At 46.1% G+C, this 26,251-nt stretch overlaps 1 protein-coding gene across 1 annotated transcript; it reads left to right on the forward strand.

The window, feature by feature from the left end:
* LOC131663103 (pituitary homeobox 2) lies at window positions 1-26,206 on the forward strand. The gene is made up of 4 exons (XM_058933203.1): window positions 1-1,003; window positions 10,228-10,425; window positions 11,375-11,619; window positions 23,332-26,206. Exons 1-4 carry the CDS (start codon window positions 640-642, stop codon window positions 24,124-24,126), a joined length of 1,602 nt encoding a protein of 533 aa, XP_058789186.1. The 5' UTR covers window positions 1-639; the 3' UTR covers window positions 24,127-26,206.
* Window positions 26,207-26,251: the final 45 nt, after the last annotated feature.

The raw sequence follows: 26,251 nt of genomic DNA on the forward strand, positions 1-26,251 counted from the left end.
AGTCGAGCTGGCTGTTTGGCAGCACAGCATCCGCCGGCGGGCGCAGCGCAAGTATAAGGCAGAGAGGCACTCGCAGAGCACAGCTTTCCGGATCCCCGCCTCGGCTTAGCCGCGACTTAAGCGAGGAGCTTAAGCCTCGACGAGCGAGCGAGAGAGAGTGAGTGCGTGCCACGCGGCGCTGCCCAGCAGCAGCGGCATCGACGACCACGGTATCTCCGTTTTTTTCCGCGACGTTACCTGTGCTCGGCCGTGCACCTGCCTTACGTAAGCCAGTGTGACAGGAAGGCGTTATCGCGTGTACGCGCGCCCGCCAAAAGCTCGAGCCAGAAGTGCCGCGAGCGCCAGTGTCTACCGTCGTTCCGTCTGCCGAGCACGCTCGAGCCCGAGGATCGAGCAGTCCTCGTGGCATCCTCCATTGTTGTGCGCGTGCTATAGCGGCGACGCTGCAAACAAGTGCCTGGTGATATGACTTGAGGCTCGTTGGTTCGTTGGTTCGCGAGGGATCGATCACCGAAGAGCGACGTCGCGTGCGCCGACAGGTGCGGCGCGGCAGTGAGCGAGTAGCAGCCGCCGCCAGCAAGGACAGGACGCACACGCGGCCGGACGCACGTAGCCGACAAGACGTTGGCCTACTACAGCATGGATCGCGCCGGCCTCGGCGGCGGCCACGGGTCCATTGGAGGTAGCGCTATCGTCGGCATTGGCGCCAACTCGGCCATCGGCGTCTCGTCGTCCGCCGGCCTCGAGTTGGCCGGCGGCGAGCTCTGCCTCCAGGACCTCGTCAGCAGTGCCGCCAACGGCCAACAGCAGCACATCAACAGTCTCCAGCAGCACACTACCGACCATCTGCAGAGTGCCATGCAACACGCTGGCCATCATCTGGATCACTTGCACGCCAACAGCCACCACGACCATCATCATGTGAGCAGCTCGGCCGCCGCTGCCGCGATGCTGCACAACGGCACTCATCAGATACTGCACGAGCCCCTCGAGAGGCTTAAACGTGGTGAGTCGATTCTAGTATTACTGCTGGATGCTGTCGCCCGGCCAAATCGAGCTGTTTTAGTAGGGCGCGATCAAGCTTGCAAGCTGTGCGTCGCGATCGCAATTCCGTTCGTCTCGGTTGCATTTGTTTACGGAAAAACGCCGTCAACTTCTTTCCGAAGTAATCTCATCTCGCGATCAATAGCCGGCAATTTTGTGCATGGAATAAAACAGCGATTGGAAATTAATTCGATAAGCGAACGAGCGAACGCGAGAGAGCGGCGCAGACACACGTGCCGACGGAACGCGGGACAGCCGATTGCTTCTCGCCTTACTCTGCAAATCTTTTACGAATCGATTCTATTTACGTAAACTCTTTTCTGCGAAGTTCGAGAATTTTTCAACTTTCTTAAAAATTATATTTATGCACGATCATTCTGATTGTTTATGACGGAGAGGAAAGTCTTAAAATAAAAGAGTCAACGTTATAATTAATGAAATCTAATATTCTTACGATAAACGAGCAGATATTTATTCTCGTCTCTTTAAACGTGCATATCAGAAGAGTTCATAATAAATTACAAAAGACCTTGGAGAATGAAAGAAATTCTTGTAAAGACAATAAATATAACGACAGCGTTGCCAAAATAAAGGTAAACTCGATAATAAACTGTTACAAAGTTACTAAAGTTACAAAGAGTACTTTTCATTGCGAAATGCTAAAGACAGCAATAGATGATTCAGTTAATAGATAGACTCATTCGTCAAAACATTTTCGCGGCTTATTAAGGTTAAGCAAAGCAAATGACGGAATACGCGTACTATTAAGAGTACAACGAAACCCTAAATCACTCGTAAAAAAATTTGTTGCAACATGCGCGTGCGACGCGACGAGTGTACCACTTTTGTTGGATGTCGGACAAATATAGATAAAGTTTTAGTACTAACAAAGCGATAAGCCCGTGTAGCGTTGCCCGACGCTCTCTGAAACATCACAGAAAGAAACATACCACCCGCGCGATAACCAAAATTAGATCTGCTATCGGATGCCAGCGTGATTGTTCTGGAACGGGAAAGAAAAATTAATTAGACATCTTAGATATTGCTCGAAAATTTTTTTTTCAACGCATCGCTTATCGTTAGTTACCTAATAAATTTTTTGTCGCTGAGATATGGAGATAGGCCAGTTTCGTACGTCGATTTCTAATAATTCACGAGATATATTGATCGAATCGGGCGTTATTTACTCATCAATCCGTCACTAGTGATAATCGCAATTGTTGAATGATCCTTTCATCGAAAAGAAACGTCAGAAATAATTGAACATCACGCCGCGTTCGTACAATCCAAACGTCTTAAGTTAATGCTTCACTGGCATATCGATCGCTGCATATGAACAGTTAGAAATTCCGTTTGATCTCACATGTAAGCGGCATCGACCACTACAATTTACTCTTACTGCGCACGAAACGATGTTGTCAAAAGTAAACGAGCGCTAAAGCACGCAAGGCAAACTTTTTCAATTGCTTATGCAGACTGCGTGGAGGATATTTTCCGCGACATTAGCCACCCTCGATCTAATGAAAATAATATCGGGCGTTGAGGGGATGGGGCGCGTCGGCGCGTGGGCGCGCGATAGTGCCCTCGGAGACGCGGAGAGAGCCGCAACGAGAGGAGGTGGTAATTAGAAAGATAATTTTGGCGAGCGATGTCAGAGCAGTGGGCATTCTCGGACGCGAGATCGCAAACAAGCTCCTCGCGAGATCGGCGCCGCCACCGCCGCCGCCACCTGTTTTGTGATTCATTAACTCACCGGCTTATCGGGATAAGGCGGACTTATCCGGGGCTCGAAGCCGACACCGCGGCTAAACCCGATCTTATTCCAATGGCATCCCACCTATTCCCATTTCAGTTTCAGACTTGCTCTCTTCTCTTCGCTGCGGGCATTCTGTCGTATATACCTCGCAGCTATATACGCTCTCTCTCTCTCTCTCTCTCTCTCTCTCTCTCTCTCTCTTCTCCTTTATGTCTCTTTGGCCACGAACAACTTCTTATTTCTCCTAGATTTGTAAACTTTTCGCCAAACTGCCGAGTTTCTGCAATGCGCGCTGCCTGCAATTTAACTTTTGATTGTTCGCCTAAACTTAATTAACTTTTCTCGCGTGTGCTTTTTTGTTTCGCCTCTGAAAACTTCCGCTATACCTGCAATAAAAACAATACAAGCATCCGTTCACGTTGCCAAAGAAAAAGAAAAAGAAAAAGAAAAAGTAAACAGTAAAACCAATGATATTCCTTTGTTATCAAACTCTACGTCAGCGTTTATTTTTGACCGTACGACTGCTCGATCATTGTTGTTACAAACAGCTTTCATTGTGTGGTCGATATAGTCTCATCAATTATAGGTCTATATCCGAAATGACGAATTACCAAGATTTTTATCGCAGGCGCAGGCCTATACAAAAGATTAGATCGATCGCTCGAGCAGTAAAAATATTTCGTCGTGCAATACGTGCTTGAATTGAAGAAAAAATGAAACTTTCATCGACTGATAATATTCTTTCGGAAATGTTAAATTGCATGGGTCGAGTATAGCTCTCGAAAGTGAGTATACGAAGAGTGTGACGTATGCCGTCTAATTGTCCGCCGGAGTGACGATTAAATCGTCTTAGAAAAATAATGTATTTTTCCTGGGTGCCGAAGCATCAATCACGTGTAAGGATAATTGTTGAAGCATCAAAGTCACATCGAGTCTCGATAGATTTGAAATTGGCTCGATCCTTCGGCGGTGGCAGCACGCACGCGGCTTATATATAGAGAAGAAGAGTCGGGCGCAAACAGAGAACGCGTCAACAATAGACGACTGACTGGTGTGGCATGACAATAAATCTCTTTTTCGCCGCTGCTCTCTCGGCGCACAGCCATCAATCGTAGGAAAAATGGAAAAGCGCCAAACGGTCAGCCAATATTTGGCCAACATACGGCCAGAGAGAGATGCACTCCTTTCCACGCGAGCGCGACAACCCCTTTGCCATTTGTATCGTCATCGGATGTGGCAGATGCGCAGCCGACGAGTCAACCCCTAATAGTGTTGACAAATTACTTGACTAGCCGCGCCTCCCCGGGGATCTATACGCGAGCATCCTTCCGCCCGCAAGAGGGGACAAAGCATGTGCGACCAGCGAAAAAACTTCTATCAGCTCGAATCTGTGGGATGCGTTACGTTCGGCCGCCGTGTACGTGTAAAGAGAGCTATCCGAACGATGGATTCGGCAGCCGCCGCGAGCGAACTTTCATATTCCCTGCGAGCGATGAAGGTAATAAATTCGAGCGAGCGCGCCAGAGATATTGGAATTAATTTTCGTGATGCATGAGTCAGATGACATTTGCGCGCAATGTGACCGATCTCGCTCGCGTTATCGCTCCAATTAATTTTCCAGGAAAATTTTCAGGGAAATGGTTAATCACCTTTGCCACAACTGCACAAGTGTCACAACTGCAGTACAAGCACATTTGTTAAATGTGCCATTTTATATCGTCGATAGCTCTTTTCAGCCATAACAATTTCCTGAAGACTACCATTACTACCGAGCGCCATTGAAATAAAATCAATGTGCATCAATAATGTACAGTTCGTCCATTCGCCGATCCAGGTGTATAAGCGCGAAAATAAATTAAAGCGATGCATGACATCGAAATATTAAAGCCGCGCGCGCGTCTAGGCAAAACATCGAGAACGCGAGCTTAACGGTTTATATGAAAAAACTTCCATCACGCACGATACTTTTCGATTGAGTTTTTGCGATAACGCGGTCAATCTGCGTCGGCTCCGACACAACGCCCCGAAGAAAAGGCTGGGGGACCCCGATGATGTGGTTGGCTCATCTGCTGCCGCCCGTCGCCGCAGGATCAACATAGAAATGAACTGATTTTCTTCCCATTATCTTGAACGCGCCACCACTGAAGAAACATGCCGCAGAGGGGCGAGGGACAGGAATACATACTTTACGTTTGCCATCGTTTTGTGGTTTGTTTGCGTTTTATCGAAAAGCTTGACTTATTTTGAATCGCGTCAAGAGCAATTTACATTTTATAATCATCTAGTGGTATTAAAATTATAATATTATGCAATAATTCCAGTCGAAAGGAATAACAAATGTTAATTTGTTTATAACGATTTGAAAGTCGTGCGATATTGGCTCCATTAAATTCTTTGAATATTTGAGCTACATAGTTAACGAAAGAGCCATTAACAATGTGGAATCGTGATATTTTCACTGATACTTAATGATATCAAAGCTGCAAAATACATTGCCGAAAAAAGTATAAAGCAGAATGATCTCACGGGTGCCTAAACATGTACAAACACTCTGCGAAGCTTCAGGCTATAACTCTAAAATAATTAGAACGCGCCCCGTCGCGGAGAGCGCGAGTGAAAAGTTGAAAAGATTTCCCGTTAAAAGTTGGTAATAGGTATAAGGGATAGCGGGGCGTGCCGATGTGTGAGAAAGTGAGGTCGGCGCGCCGCAGGAACTCGTAACGCGATAAGTCCCACGACTTGCCCGCTATGGTCGGCTGTCGCATCACGCACGAGACAGAGATGCGTTGCGGAGCTCAGCGCCAGGCAGTCTGCGACATCCGTGCTGCTGTACGCAAGGCAGAACAAGAAGTGGCCTGCCCGAAAGAAAAATCCCTGTACAAGGGAGGAGTACAGCTATCCGGTTACTCCTGCAGCTCTCGCACGTGTCATTTCCCCGCATGATCGTCAAGTTCAAACTAAACAAATTGCCGGACAAGCTCGACGTGACTATCCCGCTCGCGGTACTATCGCCGGAGCGCGACCGTTACTGGATTTGCCAGGTGCGCGTTTCATAGCCAAACTGTATAGTAACATAGTTGTAATTCTGATCGAAGCTATGATTCAAATTCACTCTCGTCATAACATTTGTGTCGTTTGTAGCTAAAACTGAGTGCCTTTGGCGATATTTCCGGCTCGCGGCGCTAAAATAATATAAATAAAGTATCTAGAAGAACGAAAAATAGCCATTGGTATTATGAAAGATACAAAGAACTTATTCCAACGAACATCTTCATCGGACACTCGCTTTCCCAGTTGGTGTACGTGGCCGCGGACGCGGCATCGCGCGCAGCCAACTAATAAACGACTTCCTAAGGAAGCGAAGGATTAGAAGATTAGGGCGTTCAGGCCAACTCCCCTTCTCTCTCTCTCTCTCTCTCTCCCTCTCTCGTTCACGTTCCTGTAAAGCACGCGCGCGCCCCAAGTTTTTCTTGACGCTTGCGCAGGTGCTTTTCCTAGTCTCTCCCTTCTTTTTTTACTCTCGTTGTCTTCTCCCCGCCCGACGTCTTTTTCAAGCGCCTCGCTCGATGAAGCTGTTCGCTTGGGTAATTACCGTATACGAGATGCTGCACGCAAGCGAACGACAGAAAAAAAAACTTGATATTTTATCGGTGTGGTCTTGTCACGAGACCTATGCGTGTGTGTTCTTTCTAAATTTGGCGCGCTCGAGTCTTTCGAGTGCCCACGCTCGCTGTTTTTCTTTGACGATTTGTCAGACGAGACCGAGAAAATTATACTTTCAAGTGTAACTCAGTATAAATAGAGAACATTTTTTTATTCGCCAATTTTTTTTTACGAATCATAAGAGATTGGCTGACGAAACAATCTAGTCGCAAGAAGTAATACAGTATAAATGTAGAACGAATGCTTTGGGGTAATGGGCCATCTACATTATTTCAGAATATCGACTACATCTTACGACTCATCAAGTTAATATACCATTACGGTATACACTTCGTGCAGTTGAACGCACAACAACAAATGTTCTTACGCATAAATTTGAGCCAAGAGAAAGAGAGAGAAACAGAAAACGGTGGCTGATGATTAACGATATGTACGAAGAGTTTTGTGTCGAATAAAAGGCCAATTCCCGTCGAATTAGGTCGCATTACACAGTAGACTTGATTCGAAGTGTGTCACAGTCGATCGGAAAAACACGTGGGACATTTGCGATGATGCAAACGCACAACGTATATAGGGAAATTCAACGGCACGAGGACCCTTCGTTTTGCATTATACGTCACGCCACGACACGCGCCACTAAACACCCATCGACCTTCCTTCTCTCTCTCTCTCTCTCTATCTCTCGCGCTTACATATATACAAACCACCCGCCGACACGTGACGCTTTATTCACGCTCGCTGAAGGCTTTCACGCAATCTGTTAAAATGCGCCCCGTGTAAGACAAGTGCACGCTTTTCTTTTGTTGGAAATAATTTTCCATGATATTTCGGTAACTTTCTCATTGAAACAGGAATCGAACAGAAAAATCGAGAAAATGTTTGTACCTGAGATTAGTTTATCAAAACTGCAAGTGAAACGGAACATTCATATATGTTTTCTAAATTAAACTCTTGACAAACGAAATATTTTAAATTTCGCGTACGGCGATGTCGCTTTGGGTGGCAATGAACGACCGAAAAAAGACGGAGACACAAAAAAAAGCGGCGAAAAAGAAGACAAAAAATTTTAAAAAGAGGAGGGGGGGGGGTCGGAGTGTTGGGGAAAACGGAAGGGAGCGCGCAAGACGCGAGAAAACGCAGTATAGGCAATTGTATACGCGGTGGCGCGGCCGTTAAATCCGTGGAAGCTTAAGCTCTTCGGTTAAAATATGTACATCTCGTAGATAAAAACGCGTCGAGCAGCTGAGCCTCTCGATCTCTTCTTGACTTTCTCTCTCCGTACAGCCGCACAGTGTGCTACTGCGTGTGCGGGCAAAAAGTAATGAATTGTCAAGATGACATCGTTTATTCACGCATCCACATTCTCTTTCTTGCTACTCCGCTTATTTTTATTGCTCTCTGTATTGCTATTTTGATTTCGTTGCGTATGCGCAGTTGTCATGCTAAATCTATAGGTTGCACTGTTTTTCCAATGTATTTTACGAAAGGATTTTGAAGTTGCTGCTAATATTTCAATACTGGGGGTACATTTTACGAAAAATTAGCTCTGTCGACAAGTTTGATCCTTGTTTTCAAAATCGAAGTAACGAAGATTAAATAAAATTGAAAAATAAATTTGAGTATTTTCACGAAAAGCTAAAGTGATAATTGCAAATCGCAATTTATCTAATTACATTATTTTCTTAAAAGTAATGATTCAAGTATCATTAAGCATCAGATATTCCAGTTTCTGTGCATCGTCATTCTTGAGAGGGCCAACCTACATATCTTTCTGAATGTTTTATAGCTTTCCCGAAGGCGGATTATTTTCCCTTGCCTTATTTCTTATAATTTTTCAGTTTCGACGATGCTGTATCGATTTCAAGCCACGTGTTCTTTAAAGAGAGAAAGTTTGGGCAATCTGTTTCTTTTTCACGTCAATTTGTGGTCACAGTAGCAGGGGTTCGATTCTTGGGATGAGCACATGGAACTCGTTGACCTCACGCGGCCCCAGCATTTTTTTTCAAGAAGAGATCATTGAGGATTTATCAATGACCGAAATTTCAGTTGAAAGGGAACTACTACTTCCTCGTAGAATGTAATCACATAAATCTCGTATCGACAAACTTACTTTTAAAATTTTGTTTTCAGTTCTAAATTAAAAATGTTTAGAAGTTCACTTACGCGCTCGCAAGTTAAAAACCAAAGTAAGAATCTCAAGTTCCCACGGTAAATACCTTTCTAGAGTAAATATATTATAGAACCTTAAGCGAAGATTTTGTCTTGTTATTCGGCGTCGCACGGAAATACACAAGTACATAAATTAAGTAAGAAACGCGTATTTATCGCGACGAGTGGTGGCGGCGCCCATCTAAGCTCCCTTAAGTATTGTTTACGCAGGCGGCTAGTGGATGCTGAGAATGATATTCTCATGGGAGGTGTATAGACGTCGTTCTCTTTGAGAGCGATGAGGCCTGTGCAAACAGCTTGAGAGCGCGCGGTCACTTATTTACACGTGTTTCCAAAACTCTGAAACCAAGAGATACGACTCTCAAGTAAACGATCTCTGTTTATTTCTCGAAGATTAGCCAGATATAAGCGGGCAACAGGCTCGCGAGATTCTCTCACGTGAGATATGATAACTGCGCGCTCCGATTTATTTTATTGCTTGTCAAACAGCTTTAGCTGCGAAATTATCTTGCGCACTCTCCTGATTTCATCAATAAATAGTAGGTGCATCTTAACATAAATTATTTCGAAAGCGTGACGAATACTCGTCTGGGAATTAGTATGCAAAATTGTCAAGTAAGATTTTGAGAAAGCACTTCGGCTATTTTTTCTGGCGAACAAAGTGTTAATGAAGTGACAAGTCGTTCTCAATAAGCTGTTCTGTAGTTGTCACCGTTTAGTATCTAAAGTTACACCATTGAAAAAAACAGAGGTGAAAGTATTTAAAATGCCGGGAGAGAGAGAGAGAGAGAAAAGACGACGAAAAAACGAGGACAGGAATCGTTCTCGTCTCGGTAGTCTCGAGACTGTGTGACGCGCATACGAAAATTTGTGAGGCGCATTTTTCAAAAGGACAGCTGTAGAAGACCGAGAGAGAGTGAACGCGGCGCGCGTGAGGGGGGAGGAGGGGAGAAAAGAAGAAGACAACGAGGGGTAAGAGAACACGCTTCGCGGTAGCCACGGCTCTAAATCAGCCCGGAGTTATGCGCCGACTAATCGTCGCGGTTATAGCTTCCCTCCTCCTCCTTCTCGCACTCGACCAAATATAACTAAACGGGAGCGACTTACGACGATTAGCGTCTCAGCCACGCGACGACCAATTTCAGCACCCGAGGACGACAGCTCTCACAAGACTTTTTACTCGTAACCGTAACAGCAACGTATAGCTGCGCGTTTGCAGCTTGCCTTTTTCTGCTTTTTTGTCAGTTTGGCTCACACTTCGAAACGATATTTCTATTTGACCTTTTTTTAATCATTCCCAACTAATCATTTTCGATTGTAAATAATTGTTGACGCCGTTTTATTCTTACTATTTTTAATTAAATAAACATCGTAATCATTCGTATGAAATAAAAATTTTTATTTCTGTTCCAAATCAACCATAAGTTATAAAATAAATTGATCTCCGCAAACTTTAGTAAAATAATTATTTTTATGCGGCGTTCCATACTGAGAAAGTAAGACCTACCACGAACTTACAAATCGCCCCAATGTCCCGAAAACATTGCGTTTGATATACCACACACATGCTGACAAAAAACACTTGACATTTGCAGAGTGGGCGCAGAGTGACTTCAGGGACGAAACGAATAGCAGCAGTCTGGCGAGGTTAGACTCTTCAGGTCACGGAGCTCACACATCCAGCGGCAGCAATCCGAGTACACCCGGAACCACTGCACCAATCACACCATCCAGAGGTTTCGTCACGACGCAACCGGTCAAACACGTCGCCAGAAGCTGTGATCCTAGGAAGAGTAAGCATTATGAAATGCAGAACGCGCAGCGTCGATGAGTGCCGTATAGAACCATTGAAAGCTGTCATGAATGGAAACTTCTATTGATAATCTGCGTATCCGGTTAACAATAACCCCGACAGATCTGGCGTTCGTTCCTTGTAATCCCCCGGGATAAGGCCGAGATCTTTCAGTTGCTTTCTCAGACCACTTGAACTTACGCCTAAAGTCCCTAAATCGTTTTCTCTCTGTCTCTCTCTCTCTCTTTCTCTCTCTCTTTCTCTTGAGCTAATGCCATGCGATTGCTGACATTTTAGTTAATTTACTGTTACGGCAAGATTACCGTTAAGAGCCTCATCGAAAAAAAGTGTTAACTTTATCGCGTCCACGATCTTTGAATTAACTGCCATGGAAATTCTCTCCATTAAGAATCAAAATCGAACAAATTTGTCATTAAGAGTCAATCGATAAAAGACGCACAACGTATTTTCAAATCTCTTCAATTTGAATTGTTACCTCGCGCGTAAATCACAACCACTCATCATTTATCTCGCGATACCTAAGGTTGTATGCGTGCATTAGTCCACGCCTATGCGTTAATCGATCGTTACCTAAGCACTAAGTACAAGTCACAGGGACAATCTACCCTCACCTGTCATTGTCGCGCACATATACGGTCGGCTATACAGCGCCAGCACCACCCGCTGCGAATACTCATAACACCCAATGATCCTACTATGCCATATAGCAGTGTGACATTGTTAAAAGGGATGCTGCAGAGAGATATTGATTAAATATGGCATCCAAGTAGCATGACCTGAAAGTATCGCTGATAGATTGATTTTTTTTAAAATGATTGATGTACAGGCACAAAAAAATAGATCGTCGAAAAAAACATTTTAACGGCTTTATAATCTCCATGTAGAAATAATATTTATTCTGAAGAGAAAGAAAACGATATTTTTTTTAGACTTGCCAACGATAGCGGAGATGAAGCACGAGCAGGTGACGCGAAGCGACGGCAACTCGCCGTCGGGCGGCGACGGTGACGATAAAGACAACAAGAAGGGCAAGCGGCAAAGGAGGCAGAGGACGCATTTCACGTCGCAACAGCTGCAAGAACTCGAGACGACCTTCACGAGGAATCGATATCCCGACATGTCCACCAGGGAAGAGATCGCTATGTGGACGAATCTATCAGAGGCGCGAGTCAGGGTAAGTTTAATTACAAATCACATTTTTTTATTTCCACTTTAAGAGGAAGGAACGTTACAAAATTCTTTAGATTCTTTCAAGTGATAATTAAGGCTATCAAAGTTTTAATACGTTTAGCTATAAGCGACTATCTTGTAAGAAAAGCATTCAACAGTAGCTTCACGGACAATCGCCAGTAGATCAGTTACAAGATAAACATCCAATGTTCTGGCTTGAAAACCAGACAGTAACGCTTTCTGTCTCACAAAGATATTTCGACACTCTAAAGCAGTTGAAGTGTTCATTTACATGTCGATGAAAGACATCAATTTACGTAGAACGAACAAAAGTAACGCCGAAAATTTAAATTTCGATGGAAAACGAAAATTTGTGGCGTAGTGGTTGGTCGCACGATATCGAGAAAGAGAGAGACAATTATAGGTGCGTATGTGAGTGCGGGTTGGGGGGGGGGGGCAGTCGGCGCAGTCCGATTTTGCATTTATAGAGGCGTGCAAGCAAGAAAAGGCCAGCAGCAGCAGCAGCAGCAGCAGCGCGGTCGTGCTCGCTCGAATGCGGCGCAAAGCACGGTCGTCGTGCAAGGTGGGCTTTGCGCTGGTAAGCCCCTATGGATTTATAGAACCGCACGCAGAGCGTCCGCGACGTTATACGCCATGTACCAAAATTCCGCAAATTCTGTTGGCCCTACGCACACAGTTGGAGAGAGAGACAGAGAGAGAAAGAGAGAGGGAGAGAGAGAGAGAGAGGAGCATCTAGCTTCATTGTTCTGTCTCTCTTTTTGCGGTCTATTCGCCTCCCAATGTATATTCCGAAACTCTCCCTAGCCTGCCCGAGTTATAACTGCTCTCTGACTTTCACGCCAGCCAGCCACCTCTCTCTCTCTCTCTCTCTCTCTCTCTCTCTCTCTCGCTGTTTTCCCCGGGCTTCACTTTATGTAAATATTGTTGCTGCCTATGCATTTCAAAAACTTTTGTCCGCGTGCGCTTTTCTCTTCCTTCCGTTCTATTCAGCATTCATTTTTTCTTTGATTGTTCATGTTACCCGTTACATTTGACTCATCTCGTTCAGAGTACCGATTGATAATTGATATCAAATACTTGAAAGAAAATCTTCGAAGTTAATGAAAACCTATCAGAAAAAAATGTTACAAATCTGACTGAAGGACGAGCTAATTACCACGTGTGAACGGAAAAAATCTGCGATTGTTTGTCTCCGAGAGACGAACGCGTACGTGCGTCAGTATAGTGCTTGCAAGCACTCGTGACCCATAACAATTTGCAGAACGAAACTCTCGCGTATATAGCCGTACGCACGACAAGAGCGGCCAACGCTTCACCATTCTCTGGCAGTTATCTGCAAAGAGGCAGGCGCGTGTTTTGCTGGCTGGTAGTGGCAGCAGCAGTGCAAGTAGCGAGTGCGCGCGCGCAACGCGTGGGCCTGTCCGAGATAATCCGGCCGGTGATTAAGACCATAAATCCATCGGCGGATTAGTATGGTTACAGACTGCGCCTATATGCGCGACTGTCGCGCGTCTGCAGCTAACGGGCACTACTATGCTGGAGAGCATCAGCGACACCTCTTTTGCTCTCGTCGTAGGTACGTCGTTCTCGTTATAAGTGCAGTGCGCGACACGAAACGCGCGCGTGCAGTTAAATCACGCGGCAAAGGACTACGAAAAAATGGACTGTTGATGCGAGAGCTTTTGTCCTCGCTTAATGCAAATTTTTAGAAAATCGACATATCGTATGACTCCACGCGGATGCATTTAGTAGTAAACTTCGTGTGTGGGCAACTTACGAAAATGCATTAGGCAAATGGCGTCAAGTATCACGGGCTATTTGATGAAAAACATGCTGGAGCTGCTCGTCAAACGACGTCAACACCAAATTAAACAATCAGAAAAGAGTGCGGAGACATGTCCTTGTACTATCCGGTTAGACGAAAACGCGTTTATCGGAGCTTTACGCGCCTTAAATTTTTTTCTCGAGCGTCGGCAAAAGCTCAGACGCGGTCTCACAGGCAGACTAAAAACGACTAAAAGCATAGGCTGTAGGTAGTTTTTGAGCGCTGCACCGGCAAGCCAATGTGTATTCATTTTCGGTCAGTCGAGTTAGATCACGCGTAAGCTCTGGTATGAGCCGCTGGGCTCCACACGGAGAGCGCGCTTATACGTGGTAAAGTGAGTGAGAGCGAGCGTGAGGGGAGTGGTGGGAGGGGCGCAGGGCCATGTGCAGTTTGACTGTGGCGCGTTAACCGGTATATGAGAGCCCTCGAGGATTACCTGGCGTCATCCGTATTCGGGCCGGGTTAGCAGCTGTCAGCAGCCGCGTATATATCAATTATTGACGGCGCTCGCTACTGCACAGTCCATTTGCATTTCGGCTCAGGAAAGCGGCGCATTCATTCTCATATCGACAGTCTGCCGCAGCAGCGCCACTACTGGCGCGGCTCTCCCGCCGAAAGGACGCAGCGATTCATTATGTGTCGCGACGCGTTAGCCCACGGGCTTTTCCCAACCTTGGTCCTCCCACGCGTAACCGGCGGAGCCTTCCGCCGGCTGCGCTAGCCTGGCTGCGAATGATTTCGATCGAATAACGGGCACATTAGCCAAGTTTTCCGCTTGAATGGCGGTCGATCGTCCGCACAATTGTCGCGAGTTCAGCGTGTCCGACGGATCGCCGCGAGTGGAAGCGACGAAAAATGTGAACTCCGAGGACCGAACGAACCGCGTGCAGCACGCTATAGGGCAGAGCAACACCAATCGGCCGGCTCGCGCGTCTATTTACAAATGAACCGATTTGCCGGATGTGCCGCGGCGAGAGCAAAGGGTTATTTTTTCATGCTCTCCGGCCTCTCTGTTTCGCGCACTGGGCAGTGTGCAGCTTATAACGCGCCGTAGCCTGCAGCGGCGGTAGCTGGCATTAAAAATCACGTGTTCCGCTTGAGCTCATAATCTCGTATAATCTTTTGCAAAGTTGTTAATACTCACGGCTTACGGGTGTTAATTTAATATCCATACAGGTGCGCCAACATTGAATATCCGAATCCCAGCGGTGCGCGAGTTCTCTTTCTCTTTCGCCTGCCCGCGAGCGGCGCCGACCGATAAAAAAATCCATTAAAACGTCCGCCGCTTGCCTCTGCCTTTTTTCTCCCTTTTCCCACGATCCAACGTTTTCTTCGCACTTCGATATCAGAGCTTTACTCCACGCCAAAGTCGCTTATCCTGCTTCCTCCCGTCTGCCTTCCTCGGCAAGTCAACAGTTACCTCGCACTCTTCACCTCGATCACATCCGAATATTACAACTTGCATCTTTATAGAAACTTGCAACATTACCCTTGTTCTACGCCTGTAATGCGGTGCTCGTATATGTACCGTTTATGGTCTTAGTCAAACAGTTTCGAATTCATTTTTATCTAGAAAAATATATTGTTTAAAAAATAATTACTCGGCATTTTTCCTGTCTTCAAATTTGGATTCTCTGAAAATAGACGTTTATAACCATTGCATAAAAGAAGCTATAAATATAAATATACATTTGTCGTAGCTTACTGAAATATACGAAGAAGATGATCGATCGCGTGTTTACGTATAAACTACGAGAGCTTTACATGCTATACTTTGTTCGAGCACACTTACATGAGGATCTTAGTTGAAGCTTAACAAAAGATATAAACAACGAAGCAGTTACGTATAAGGCATCTAATAATATTTGGAAGGTAAATAGCCGTACTAATCCCTCTAGCGATACGTTAAGTTAGGTGTGACTGAAAAGCAAAATGGTCGCAGGGTAGAACTGTAAAATTTGCTGGTATCTGCGAACGTGGGTGCGCGTGACGTCGCCAATGCAAAAGTTATAAATGCAAAGGGATCGCTCAAACGAAAAAAAGCTCCTCCCGAGAGCATCAAATCTGTTCGACAAGAAGTAACGAGCAATCGTGCAAAAATTGGCGCAAAGCTTCTCGCGCACAGTGCAAAGAGAGCGTAAAATGACGAATGAGCGGCTCGTGCTCGGTATTACGATCGCGTAGCGGCTACTTCCACATTTCATTTTATATATCGTTATGCGGTATAAAGCGCGCGTTGGAAAAAGCGCAGCCCGAAAAAAAGTGAGTGAGAGAAAGAGAGAGAGAGAGAGAGAGAGAGAGAGAGAGAGAGAGAGAGAGAGAGAGAGAGAGCCGAGAGGAAAAAAAGAGATGTAAAAGGGCCAAGAAAAAGAGAGAGAGACGGAAAGAGAATGCGCTCGCCCGAGTCCACGCCCGAATAGCACAAGTGAGAGAGAGAGAAAGAGAAACGTGACCGTTCTCAGTTCTCGCTGATCCATCTCGACGTTATAGCAAGATTTATGGAGACGCTGCCGAGCTTCTCCTCCTCCTCCTGCCACCGTGTGCCCAAGAGCTTTCTCTCCCTCTCTCTTTTGTACTCCGTTGCCTTCTTTTTTATTCATTCCTTCCGCTTGAAGTTTCCATTCTATCTTTTCATATTTCCCGCGAGTTTGTTCCTCTTCCACTTCTTCTTTCTTTTTTTCATCCTTTGCTGAGCAGACAAAGTTTTTTTGAAGTTTTTATGCCCGCGCGGCGCAATCCTCCTTCTCTCGTTTGCATTTATTACTTTGTTTACGGCAGCATTATTTTTCTCGCAGTTATTTATGCACCTCGAGTTTGTTATGGAGCTATCCTTCTTTTGAGTGCGCGCGTCTGCAAGACGAAGAGTTTCCGATTACCGTTAAAACTTGCACCAATTTTTGTTCGAGCGAAATCGTGGACTTATTTGTTTCGACGCCGACGTTCGCAAGCATCGGCTGAAATGCTCGTTTCGTTCGACGCGTCTAATTGCGCGTTATCGACATCGGCTATTCGACGTGAGAACGGAGAACAGGCGCGGACAGCCAAGATGTGCGGCAAGAAGTGCAGTGAGTGATACCGCAGAAGCGCGATAAAAATGGCACTTTGGCGCGACCGCGAGGGCGATCGCCCAACAGACAGCTGCGCACGCGAGCCGAACTATCATGGCCGACGGAACGACCTTACACTTCTTTATCTCGCCCACGGAATGCTTTCCCAATTCCCCCTCCCCTCTCCTCCCTCGTGTCGCTTTTCAAACTCTGCAGCTTGTGTGTTCCGAAGTCACGTTCCACCTACTCGAGTGTCACTACATCGGTAAATTGTAAACCTAACGAAAAAATCGTTGAGTTTGTATCAGTTTGCCTATTCCTTATCCGCGAGCACAATCAAAAACTTACTCGAAACGAGTGCTACACGTATTATTTGTTACGCATGGCAAATAAATATAGTTACACGTTTCACATATCAGTAACGCCCACAAATTTTGGATCTTATCGTCATCAATTTTCGTCGCTTGGAATTCAAATACTAAGCTTAATCTTTATCAGATTAGGCACAATCAAGCCAATTTTTCCAATGCACGTGCGTGCAGAGGTTATTGAAAATAATAGATACTCACGTACTTACTGAATTAATTCAAGCTTATTTTTATGAAATATAATTAATTTATCGATTTCATTGATCAAATCGGGAAATTTTACAATCCAATCAGTGTCGTCCCGGCAGAAACAGTTAAGTTGAGTTTTTCGCGATTTCGAGATACTCAAGCTTCAAACAGCTATATAGGCCGATATTTTGAATTTGACATCTGAATCAGTAGATTATACCGAAGTAACTAATTACGCATTTTGGTCAAATTGGTTTAGCCTAATATTCGCGTACACGCAGTAAAAAATTGACAGAAAATATGTTGGCAATCATCCGTGAGCAGTTTTACGGCAAACGAAAAAAAAAAATTCCGGTAGCGAATCGTGATTCACGTGGTGACGTGCGTGTAAAGATCCCAACGCCTAGATATAGACGAGCGGTCGCGTACTCGCGGGTCATCGCTTGAGCACGATTAGCAGAGAGAGAGAGAGAGAGAGAGAGCATTATCTAGCGTTATCAGCTCGGCCGGATTATTTACGTATGTACGAGTTGTTAACATGAAAGGACGACAACAATGGGCGACAACGTAGCGCCTCACGTTCATTTGCAATTGTCATTGCCGCGCGGCAGCTTTATCTTTCGACGCGCGCGCGCGACGAGGCTGCGCGGGGCACACGTGTCCCCGCGCGAGAGCGCGGCTAGTTTTATGGTTTACAGCCTGATGCCTGCCAGCAATTATTCACAAACAAGCTGTTTGCATAGTAATTAATCATGCGCGCCATCCGCGCGCTCTTATCCGTCGTGGCCGACAATTTTTATTGCGACGCTGAGAGAAAGAGAGAGAGAGTGATAACATTTAGTTCATCTTTCAGAACAATGCCATTGTTAAATTGTTAAGCGCGCAACCATCGATCGTTCTATTTTTCTGCTTTAGATTGGTATCGTGCTGCGCGCGAGTGATCGCTGCCGATGATAATCAACCCGGAAACAGACAAATGCCGTCGAAACAGACGAGGACCCATTATGATCTGCCAATATGCCCGTGACATCGAAATAATTTACATACATCGTTATCAAATCGAGTAAGAAATTAATTGGAGAATCCCGAAAGTGGATTTCGAAAGTCAAATCGATAAAGCGGCGGAGTTGCGCGAAGAGAGGGACAGAGAGAGTGGGTCGAATAAAAAGCGAAGCTTGTTGCAGTCGAAGCCGGCGAGGGTGGGAGGTCGGCCAAGTTATGGATGCGGCCTCGAGAGCGGCGTCAAATCCTCGGCGAAGCCCCCAGGATATCCGCTGGCTCCTTTGCGGAATTTATTTTTAATGAAGTGCCGCAAGCTCGCACCTAGTTGCGCTGGCGTCCGCCGCCGGTCGCGGAAAGAGAGCGCGCGAGCCCAATAGATTTACCCCTAGCTTACCGTTATTACCTTACGCCGTTGCTGCTGCCGAGCTGTCTTTCGGCTCTCCGCACTGCGAATCAATGTCACCTTTGTTTATCTCCTTTAATATCGATTCATGCTTGATGAAGCACCGCGTTATCAGTCATTGTTTCGCTCTCTCTCTCTCAAACAACGTACACTCGCGTCGCGAGATACGGACACGGTGTAAAATTTTCCCTGCAAGCGGAAGAACAAACACTTTTTATTTCGTGTCGCGTTATTTTAGTTCGTTCGCCTGACCAAAAGAGCAAAATACGAAGCATGAAAGGAGGTGACAACGTATAAAGCAAATCTAAAACTCGGCAAAGACGGGCGGCGTGCAATAAAAATCAGAATAAAGCAGAATAGGATTTGTCATAAAAAGAGAAAGCAGCAGCGGGGCCAACTGGCAGGCGTGCACGAGAAAGAATGGAGAGAGAGAGAGAGAGAGAGAGAGAGAGAGACAATGAGTGTGCGAGTGTGGGTAGTGAGAGAGCGAGAGAGAGAGATGTGCGTGGGGTCGTAGGTCTCTGGTGCGCACACGTCGGATAGACAGAGGGATGGTGGATAACATAATAATGGCGTCGCTGGCTAAGGAGGGGCGGGGCCACGAGGGGATCAATATAATCCTCCTCCATCCCTCCTGCTGCTACCGCTGCTGCTCCCACTCGCGTTCTGCCTCGCCACCTTCTCTACCGCCCAAGCACCCAGCCAGCGCTCCTCTTTATCTAACTTTCTCTCTTTCCTATAATTTCGCGAGCGGGAGGCAGGGGTAGAGAGAGAGAGAGAGCCTCTGCCCGGCGCACGCTTTTATACTCTCTTCTTCGATTACATTTTCCTTTTTTTACAACTCGCTGACCTTTGCTTCTGCCTGCGATATTTTTGTTCGTGAATTATACCAGACATTCTGAATTTTTTCTTCTTCTCGGTCGTTTTTTTGCACGATAAAAAAAAAAACGTTAATGCCCAACGTGCGACGGCGGTTTAGCAAGGTAGCGTTTAGAGCACAAAAGTTTCTGTAGGTAGTAATGAATTCTCAGTACAAGAAAAGAACTTTCTTTATGATGGATGATGTATTATTTCACTTGGGTATAGAATATTCATGATATCTTGCAATGTGTGGGAATGAGAAATAAAATTATTCAGTCTGTAGAGAGAGATTTGGTAATATTTAATGCCTATAAGACCATAAAGAGTTTTAAGCTCATCGAATATATACTCTCGACTATATACAAAATGACATCGATCTTAATAAATCATACAAACAATATCGGCATTAAATTCGCAACTCATAAATCAAACATGACGGAAAAAACAGATTAATTCTGAAATATTATCCATAAAATTTTACTGCATATATGCGTTGATCGATGAAAATGTCGCTTTTGGTTCTTCGAACGACGCGGCATTGACCGATGAAGTTTAATTATACGTATCAGTCTTTGTTGAGTCCAGCGTTTCATCAAAGACGGCACTACGGCTACTACTGGTCAGTTTACCATCACAAATCGGCTGATTGACTGGGATGCTAAGACACCCGGGATCACGTGGATGACTCTTGGCGGTTTAGGCGTAAGCCCGAGACTTCGACGACGACAATAGGGCTGACGCCTTATGTCAAACTACTGCTAAATTGATATTTTTAGTTGATTTCGATTGCTTAACTATTTCTCTTCGTAGATTTTGCTTGTGTGTATTAATTTCTTATAAATATTCATTCTTTCATTTATACTTTTGAAACAAATGATCAATTATATTTTATTTTCATATTACGATCCATACATTTCGGGCTTGAAGCTAAACTCGCGTAATTCTCTCATTCCATGACTTCATTTAATTGTCTTATCTTGTCATTGTAGAAAGGACGTTAGATTGCGCAAAATTTTTTTATAAAACTGAAAAGACATTTGTTGGATTATATCGAAGATTATAAATGAATGTACGGCCGACAACATGGGCATTACGAGAAACCGCGCCATTCCGAAATAAAAACGATGCCTACGGAAGTATGAAAGTTGAAGAAAGAAATGAAAGTTGTAGAACTGTTATCTAAGAAGAAAGAAAAGAAGCGCCAGAGGAAAAGAAAAGGAAAAGAAGAAGATACGAAAGAAAACGTGGGCGTGCGCGCGTGCGTGTGTGTAGGGAAAGAGGGTGGGGGTGAGTGATTGATGAGGCCTTCGGCCGCAGTCTCATTACAGTTATATAAGCTTCCGTAGATTGAGCCAAGAGAGAGAAAGAGAAGCTTACGCTACGGGCCGCTCGCCGTCGGTGAACGGGGGGTCGTGATTCGATGAGGTTTTATTGCTCGCTTGACGGGCTATTGTTTGGCTGGTGTGTCCGTGTGTGCCCGCGCTCCCGGAAAAACATTGGCTTCGATTCATCCGTACAGCGCGCAGCACGCACGCACGCACGCCCCCTCCCCCTCCTCTCGCACGCTCCTCTATATGTACCAGCCCACTTATTATTACGTTACACGCTTTTACAAGTATCATATCGCCATACTATCGCTTCTCTCCTATGACTTGGCGCATATACGTCTTCTCAAGTTTTTGCTTCTTTTTGATTAATGTCTTCGTCGAAAGATAATCTAGTGTTTTGAAAGCCCACATCTTAGATTTCCCTACACGTGTACTACATCATCATATTTATCGCATTAATGGAATGTTCGTTACGTTGCGAAGCACACAAGTTAGAAATAATCAATTCGATTCTATATAGAAAAAAGTACTGTGATGAAAATTTGATCGGAAGGGATTGATTGCACTCGACGATGCTTCAAGTGCATATAAAGCTTACAACATGGCGCGGTCTCATTGCTCGCTAAAATCACATCCGGCCATGACCATCAGTTTTATGAAGTCAATCAAGACGGCGTATATCTCGGCACGCGAGCGCTTAGCCGAGTGAAATAGCACGATAAACGGGCAGGCGAGAGTGACAGAGATGAAACGAGCCATCAGTTCGGGCGCGCTGAAAGGCAAGCCGGAATCGGTCGTCGTAATCTCGAGCCGCTATCTAGCCGATATACCGCGCATTGCAACGTCGCTCGCCACGTCAAGCGCTCGTCCGCGCTCGCCCGTTTCTCGTCGCGTGCTTTTCTTCTTTTTCACTTGCTTTTTTCCTTTTTCTCTTCGAATTCCGCCAATCGGCTTGATTATCATTCGTTTGGTTTACTGCTATTGCATTGCTGCGCGCGCGTGAATTTGCCAAGGCGGGCGCGGCCGCGTCCGCGAGGATTCGAAAGTTCATTCATCACGTTTACGATCTCGAGGTGCGCGGAGATTTCGCGCTAGATGTCGTTAAACTTTACGGTCCTGGTCCTCGTCCGTATGTCACTACGACTGCCGCTGCTACCACGGCGCGCTGCCTTCCTTTTCGTGACAATGCGAATCTCTCTCGCCGACGTCGCTGCCGCTGCTGCTGCCGTGCTATTGGTTTTACGGAAATGCGCGGAGTCTTAAAGTTTCACTGAGTATATAATTTTCCATTTTTATGCGTTTGTTTTTTCTCTTGTTTGCCGACACGATTGCGATGTTAGTTAAGTTTTTTTCCCTCAGAACTCATTCGCGGTCAGCTGAAGGTTGAAGGTTAAGTTGCGCCTGACTACAGGATGTCCTGTTTCACTGAAGCGCCATCGAGTGAGTTTATCGATCAGCCGTTGCTCGATCAAAGACCAAATGTAAGATTCGTACATGCTTGGGCGGTCGTGCTCATTCGTCAGCTGGCGATAACAGCCGAATGTAGAGCATAGCTGCACACGCAGAGCGAGCGGCGTAGCGGCAGCTCCCCGCCAAAAGTTAGGTCATATTACTCTTCATTAGAAGCGCGGGCGGGATAGGAGGCACCCTCTTTCAATGACTCGTCGTGGCGCTTAGCGATCGCTCGGCCATCCATCTTGCAAGGATTCCTTCTTTCCTTCGCGGCACTGGCGGTCCCAAGTAATACCCCATTGGCTTCGCCCGAGCTCACTGCTGCTGCTGCTGCTGCTGCTGCTGTCGTTGTCGCTGTCGCCTCGCTTAGACTCGACAGTCGCGCCGCAAGGAGGAACGAGCGAGCGCAGCCGGCCGTGTAATTGCTCCTCGGAACGAGTGCGCCTCTTTTTGCTATACCGTGCCGCGACTTTTGCGGGATGAGCGACGGCGCACTGCGATATTCTCTCTTGCTTCGTTCGAATCTGAATGATTGCCAAATCACTTCGCAAGCTAGATGCAGCCGTGTCGTTATCACATAAAAATTGGCTTTCTCGAGCGCGCGAGGATAAAAGCGACTGTAGTAATAGCACAGAAATCGTTTTTCCGAGAGATGTAAAGAAAAGAAAGAGACGGCAGCTAGTGTTCGCCGGCGTAGAGGGGTATCGAGCGCGTTTCAGCCTCGCTTGCCGCCTTGAATTAACGCCGTCATATTTCAGGAGCGCTGCGAAGCGCAAGCTCGGCTTCTGGGTTTCCCTCCGTGCCATTTGTCTCTGAGAGCCGCCGCCACCGCCGCAGCCCGCACAAGCGCTTTCACTATGACTAATACGCCGCGAAGACGATACATATAAATCTGCGGACTGAGAAAGAGGTCGCGCGGCGCAATTTTCAAACGCCCAGCCAAGAAGAATTTTTTAATCAGAGACCTCCTATCTCCCTCTTTCGCTCTCGTCAACGCAAAATTGCCTGCGTCAAGCTATAATTCGCGAGCCTTTTTTCTGATGTGGATTCATTTCACCGTTGCACCTCTCACGTCCCCGACTATTTATTATTTCGATTTACATTACACATGAATCATACGATAGAAGCTGGTTTTCGGTTCCTTCCTCTCATTAATATTTCATCGTCGCAACGATTTGAGCTGCGTGGAAGGAGCTACAATAACCGAACGATGTTTGCAGGTGTGGTTCAAAAATCGACGGGCGAAATGGCGAAAGCGCGAGCGCAACTCCCTGAACGCGCTGAACGCCGCGGCAGCGGCAGCGGAGAACTTCAAGGCCGGCTTCAACCCAGCCGGGCTGAACGGTTTCATCGCCCAGCCGTTCGCCGACCCCTACCAGTACAGCACCTACAACAACTGGGCGTCCAAGGTGCCGTCACCGCTCGACAGCAAAAGCTTCAGCTGGCCGGTGAATCCTCTGAGCAGCGTGGTGCAGTCGGCGGCATCGACGGGCCACCATCCGCATCACCCGCAGGTCAGCCCGGTGAGCTGCTTCAACTCGAGCTCGCTGTCGGGCGGTCACGTAGGTGGTATGTCCGTCGGCCAAGCGGCCACGGCCATGATCCCGAGCATGGGTGTCGCCGGCTCGCCCGTCGCTGCCACCGGCGCCGCCTGCCACTACGCCAGTCCCGCGGCGCCGCATCACCCCTACGCGCCGCCGGTCTACCACCGGACCACCACGCCATCGGACATCGCCATGTCCACGAGCATCGCCACGCTCAGGCTCAAGGCCAAGCAGCACTCGAGCAACTACTCCAGCTTCGGCTCCAGTCCGGCCAACAACAACAATGGCCCGGCGGCCAACAACAACACCGGCGGCGGCGGCGGCGGCGGCGGCAGTGCACCCGGGAGCATCAGTCCCGTGAGCTCGAGAGCCTCATCCGTCGGCGGATTGAGCGCCTGCCAGTACGCGTTGGCCCAGGCTGGCGGCGCCAATCCTCACTCGCCGAGTGCCGAGAGTAGAACTCAAGTTTGAGGCGAGGCGGGGGCGGCTTCGAGCAGCCCCCAACAGCAGTCGCAACAACAGCAACAGCAGCAGCAGCAGCAGCAGCAGCAGCAGAGCATGCCTGGAGTACAGCTGGGCGAGCAAACGCCGCAGAAGACCGAGTGACACAGGCCGACGTCCGTCGTGGGCTCGCCCGCGCTTTCGTCGACGCCCTCCTCGATGGCATCGCCAAGCAACTATCTGTTCGAGGACGACAACACCACGACGGACTGCAAGGAGGAGCCACAGCAGCAACCGAGCGAGAGGCTCGCGCCGGCCACCGTCGGACTTGCCGGTTACCTCCATCACTCGGCCGCTGCCGCCTCGGCTGGCTACTGGCCGCCGCTCATCTACGACTGGTCCGATCCCAACAGAGACGACAACTCGCATCGCGGTTAAATCGCATTGTTTTCATTTTTCTTCCTTTCTTTCTTTCTTTTTACGCTTTTCTTTTTTCTCCTATCTTTTTATTACTTTTCACTTTTGTTACTTCACGTATAATGAGGTTTGTATCATACGCGTCGCGCAGTGTTTTACTCTTTCCTTGTCGCTTCGATAGACAAACTCAGAGAAGTTAGAAGCAAAGTTATGTGCGCGCTCGGTCGTTATACATATTCAGTGAATAAATAGACTTAGACATTCACAAGTACGGAGTGATATATAAAAAGTGTGTGAGATTGTAAATGACTTTACCGTACTTTATACAGAAACTGATTAATCATTATGTATTATTTTATACGTTGTACAAAATTTGCTTTTTAATTTGTGAATAATCGTGCCATTAATAAATTAGTCACGGTGAGAAAGAGAGAGAAAGAGAGAGAAAGAGAGGAGGGGTGCGAGAAGAGTTCACGTTTGAGGCTACACTCGAATCGAGTTGAATCTGTTTTTACGGTACTTTCATATAATCGCTATAATATTGTTTGACGTGTTGCCAAATCTTTCTTAGTCACTGAAAAACTACGCGAAATAACTGCGTATAGTAACAGTTAAAAAACGACGAATTGAAAAAAATACGAGTTTTATTTATACAACACTAAGGTGAAATCGTGCGTGGATCAGATGCTGATTGATGAATCACGACAGATCCAATTTACTCACTATTCTGTAGATATCTGTATAGTAGACGTTCGTTCGTAATCGAGGCAATGGATGTATACCAGAAACTTGTTACGTTCGCGATTTATTATAAATAATTCAAAGTGAATTAACAATGAAAAAAATGATGATAATAATAAGGGAGAATAGCTATATGATAAACTTATGGAGTTTGGCAGATACCAAAAATTCTTAGCTAGTAAGAATGAGAAAAGACGTCGTTTACAATAAGGATTTTAAGGCTTAAAAACTCGAGGAAGAGTGCGGAGTGATATACAAATTGATTTTGTTTCGCGCACGCTATCCATATTGTATTGGGCGTCGTGCGAGCAAATGTGTACAGTGAATGGAAGCACGGGTTACTATTGCCGATTAGACCTGCGCTATAAATACATTTATTAATATCAGTGAATTATAGTTGTATACAGTAATCGGTATCCGTAAAAGTTCAACCTCGCGCGACTTTATTAATTCTTCCGCAGTGTTGTTCTTAGTTTGTCTTATCGCTTGCGCGCGCATTCGAGCCTTATTTACGTATCGTGGAATTGCTGATATTTTCGTTTGTTAGCCACGGACAATTGGCGAGGCAATAAAGCAGTGCAAAGTGTGTCATGTGAGATGTACAAGTTATACTATAATCACAGTTGTTTTTATCAAAAGTCGACGCGAGGTCGCAATGCCATAGGTTGAATTTTAAATAGTTACGTAAGTCTTAGGGATTAAGGAACAACCAATATTTTGTATGGACCCCGATGTCATATGATGAAAAAACACAAAAAAAAAACGAATAACGAAATAAACTCTCGAACTACATATCCCGAATCCACGATCCGATCAACGAGATGAAAATAATTGAAAATTGTCATCTTCCAGTAATACAGTGACATCTCGAGTCGCTTAACTAAGTGTACACGTTCCTAATCGACGTGCGTCTGGCGTCGAGAGGCACATTTGTAATCTAGTCACAATAAAACCAATTCTATTCTAGCTCGCTGTGTTGTACTTTTTCCAACGTCAC

Source organism: Phymastichus coffea, unplaced genomic scaffold, assembly GCF_024137745.1.
Source record: "Phymastichus coffea isolate CEN01 unplaced genomic scaffold, Cenicafe_Pcof_1.1 PCOF00031, whole genome shotgun sequence".
Taxonomy (NCBI): Eukaryota; Metazoa; Arthropoda; class Insecta; order Hymenoptera; family Eulophidae; genus Phymastichus; species Phymastichus coffea.

Coding starts and splice junctions, on each gene's coding strand:
- LOC131663103 (XM_058933203.1), top strand. CDS start 640: ATGGATCGCGCCGGCCTCGGCGGCGGCCACGGGTCCATTGGAGGTAGC. Junction 10,426..11,374: donor AAGCTGTGATCCTAGGAAGA/GTAAGCATTATG, acceptor TATTTTTTTTAG/ACTTGCCAACGATAGCGGAG. Junction 11,620..23,331: donor TATCAGAGGCGCGAGTCAGG/GTAAGTTTAATT, acceptor CGATGTTTGCAG/GTGTGGTTCAAAAATCGACG.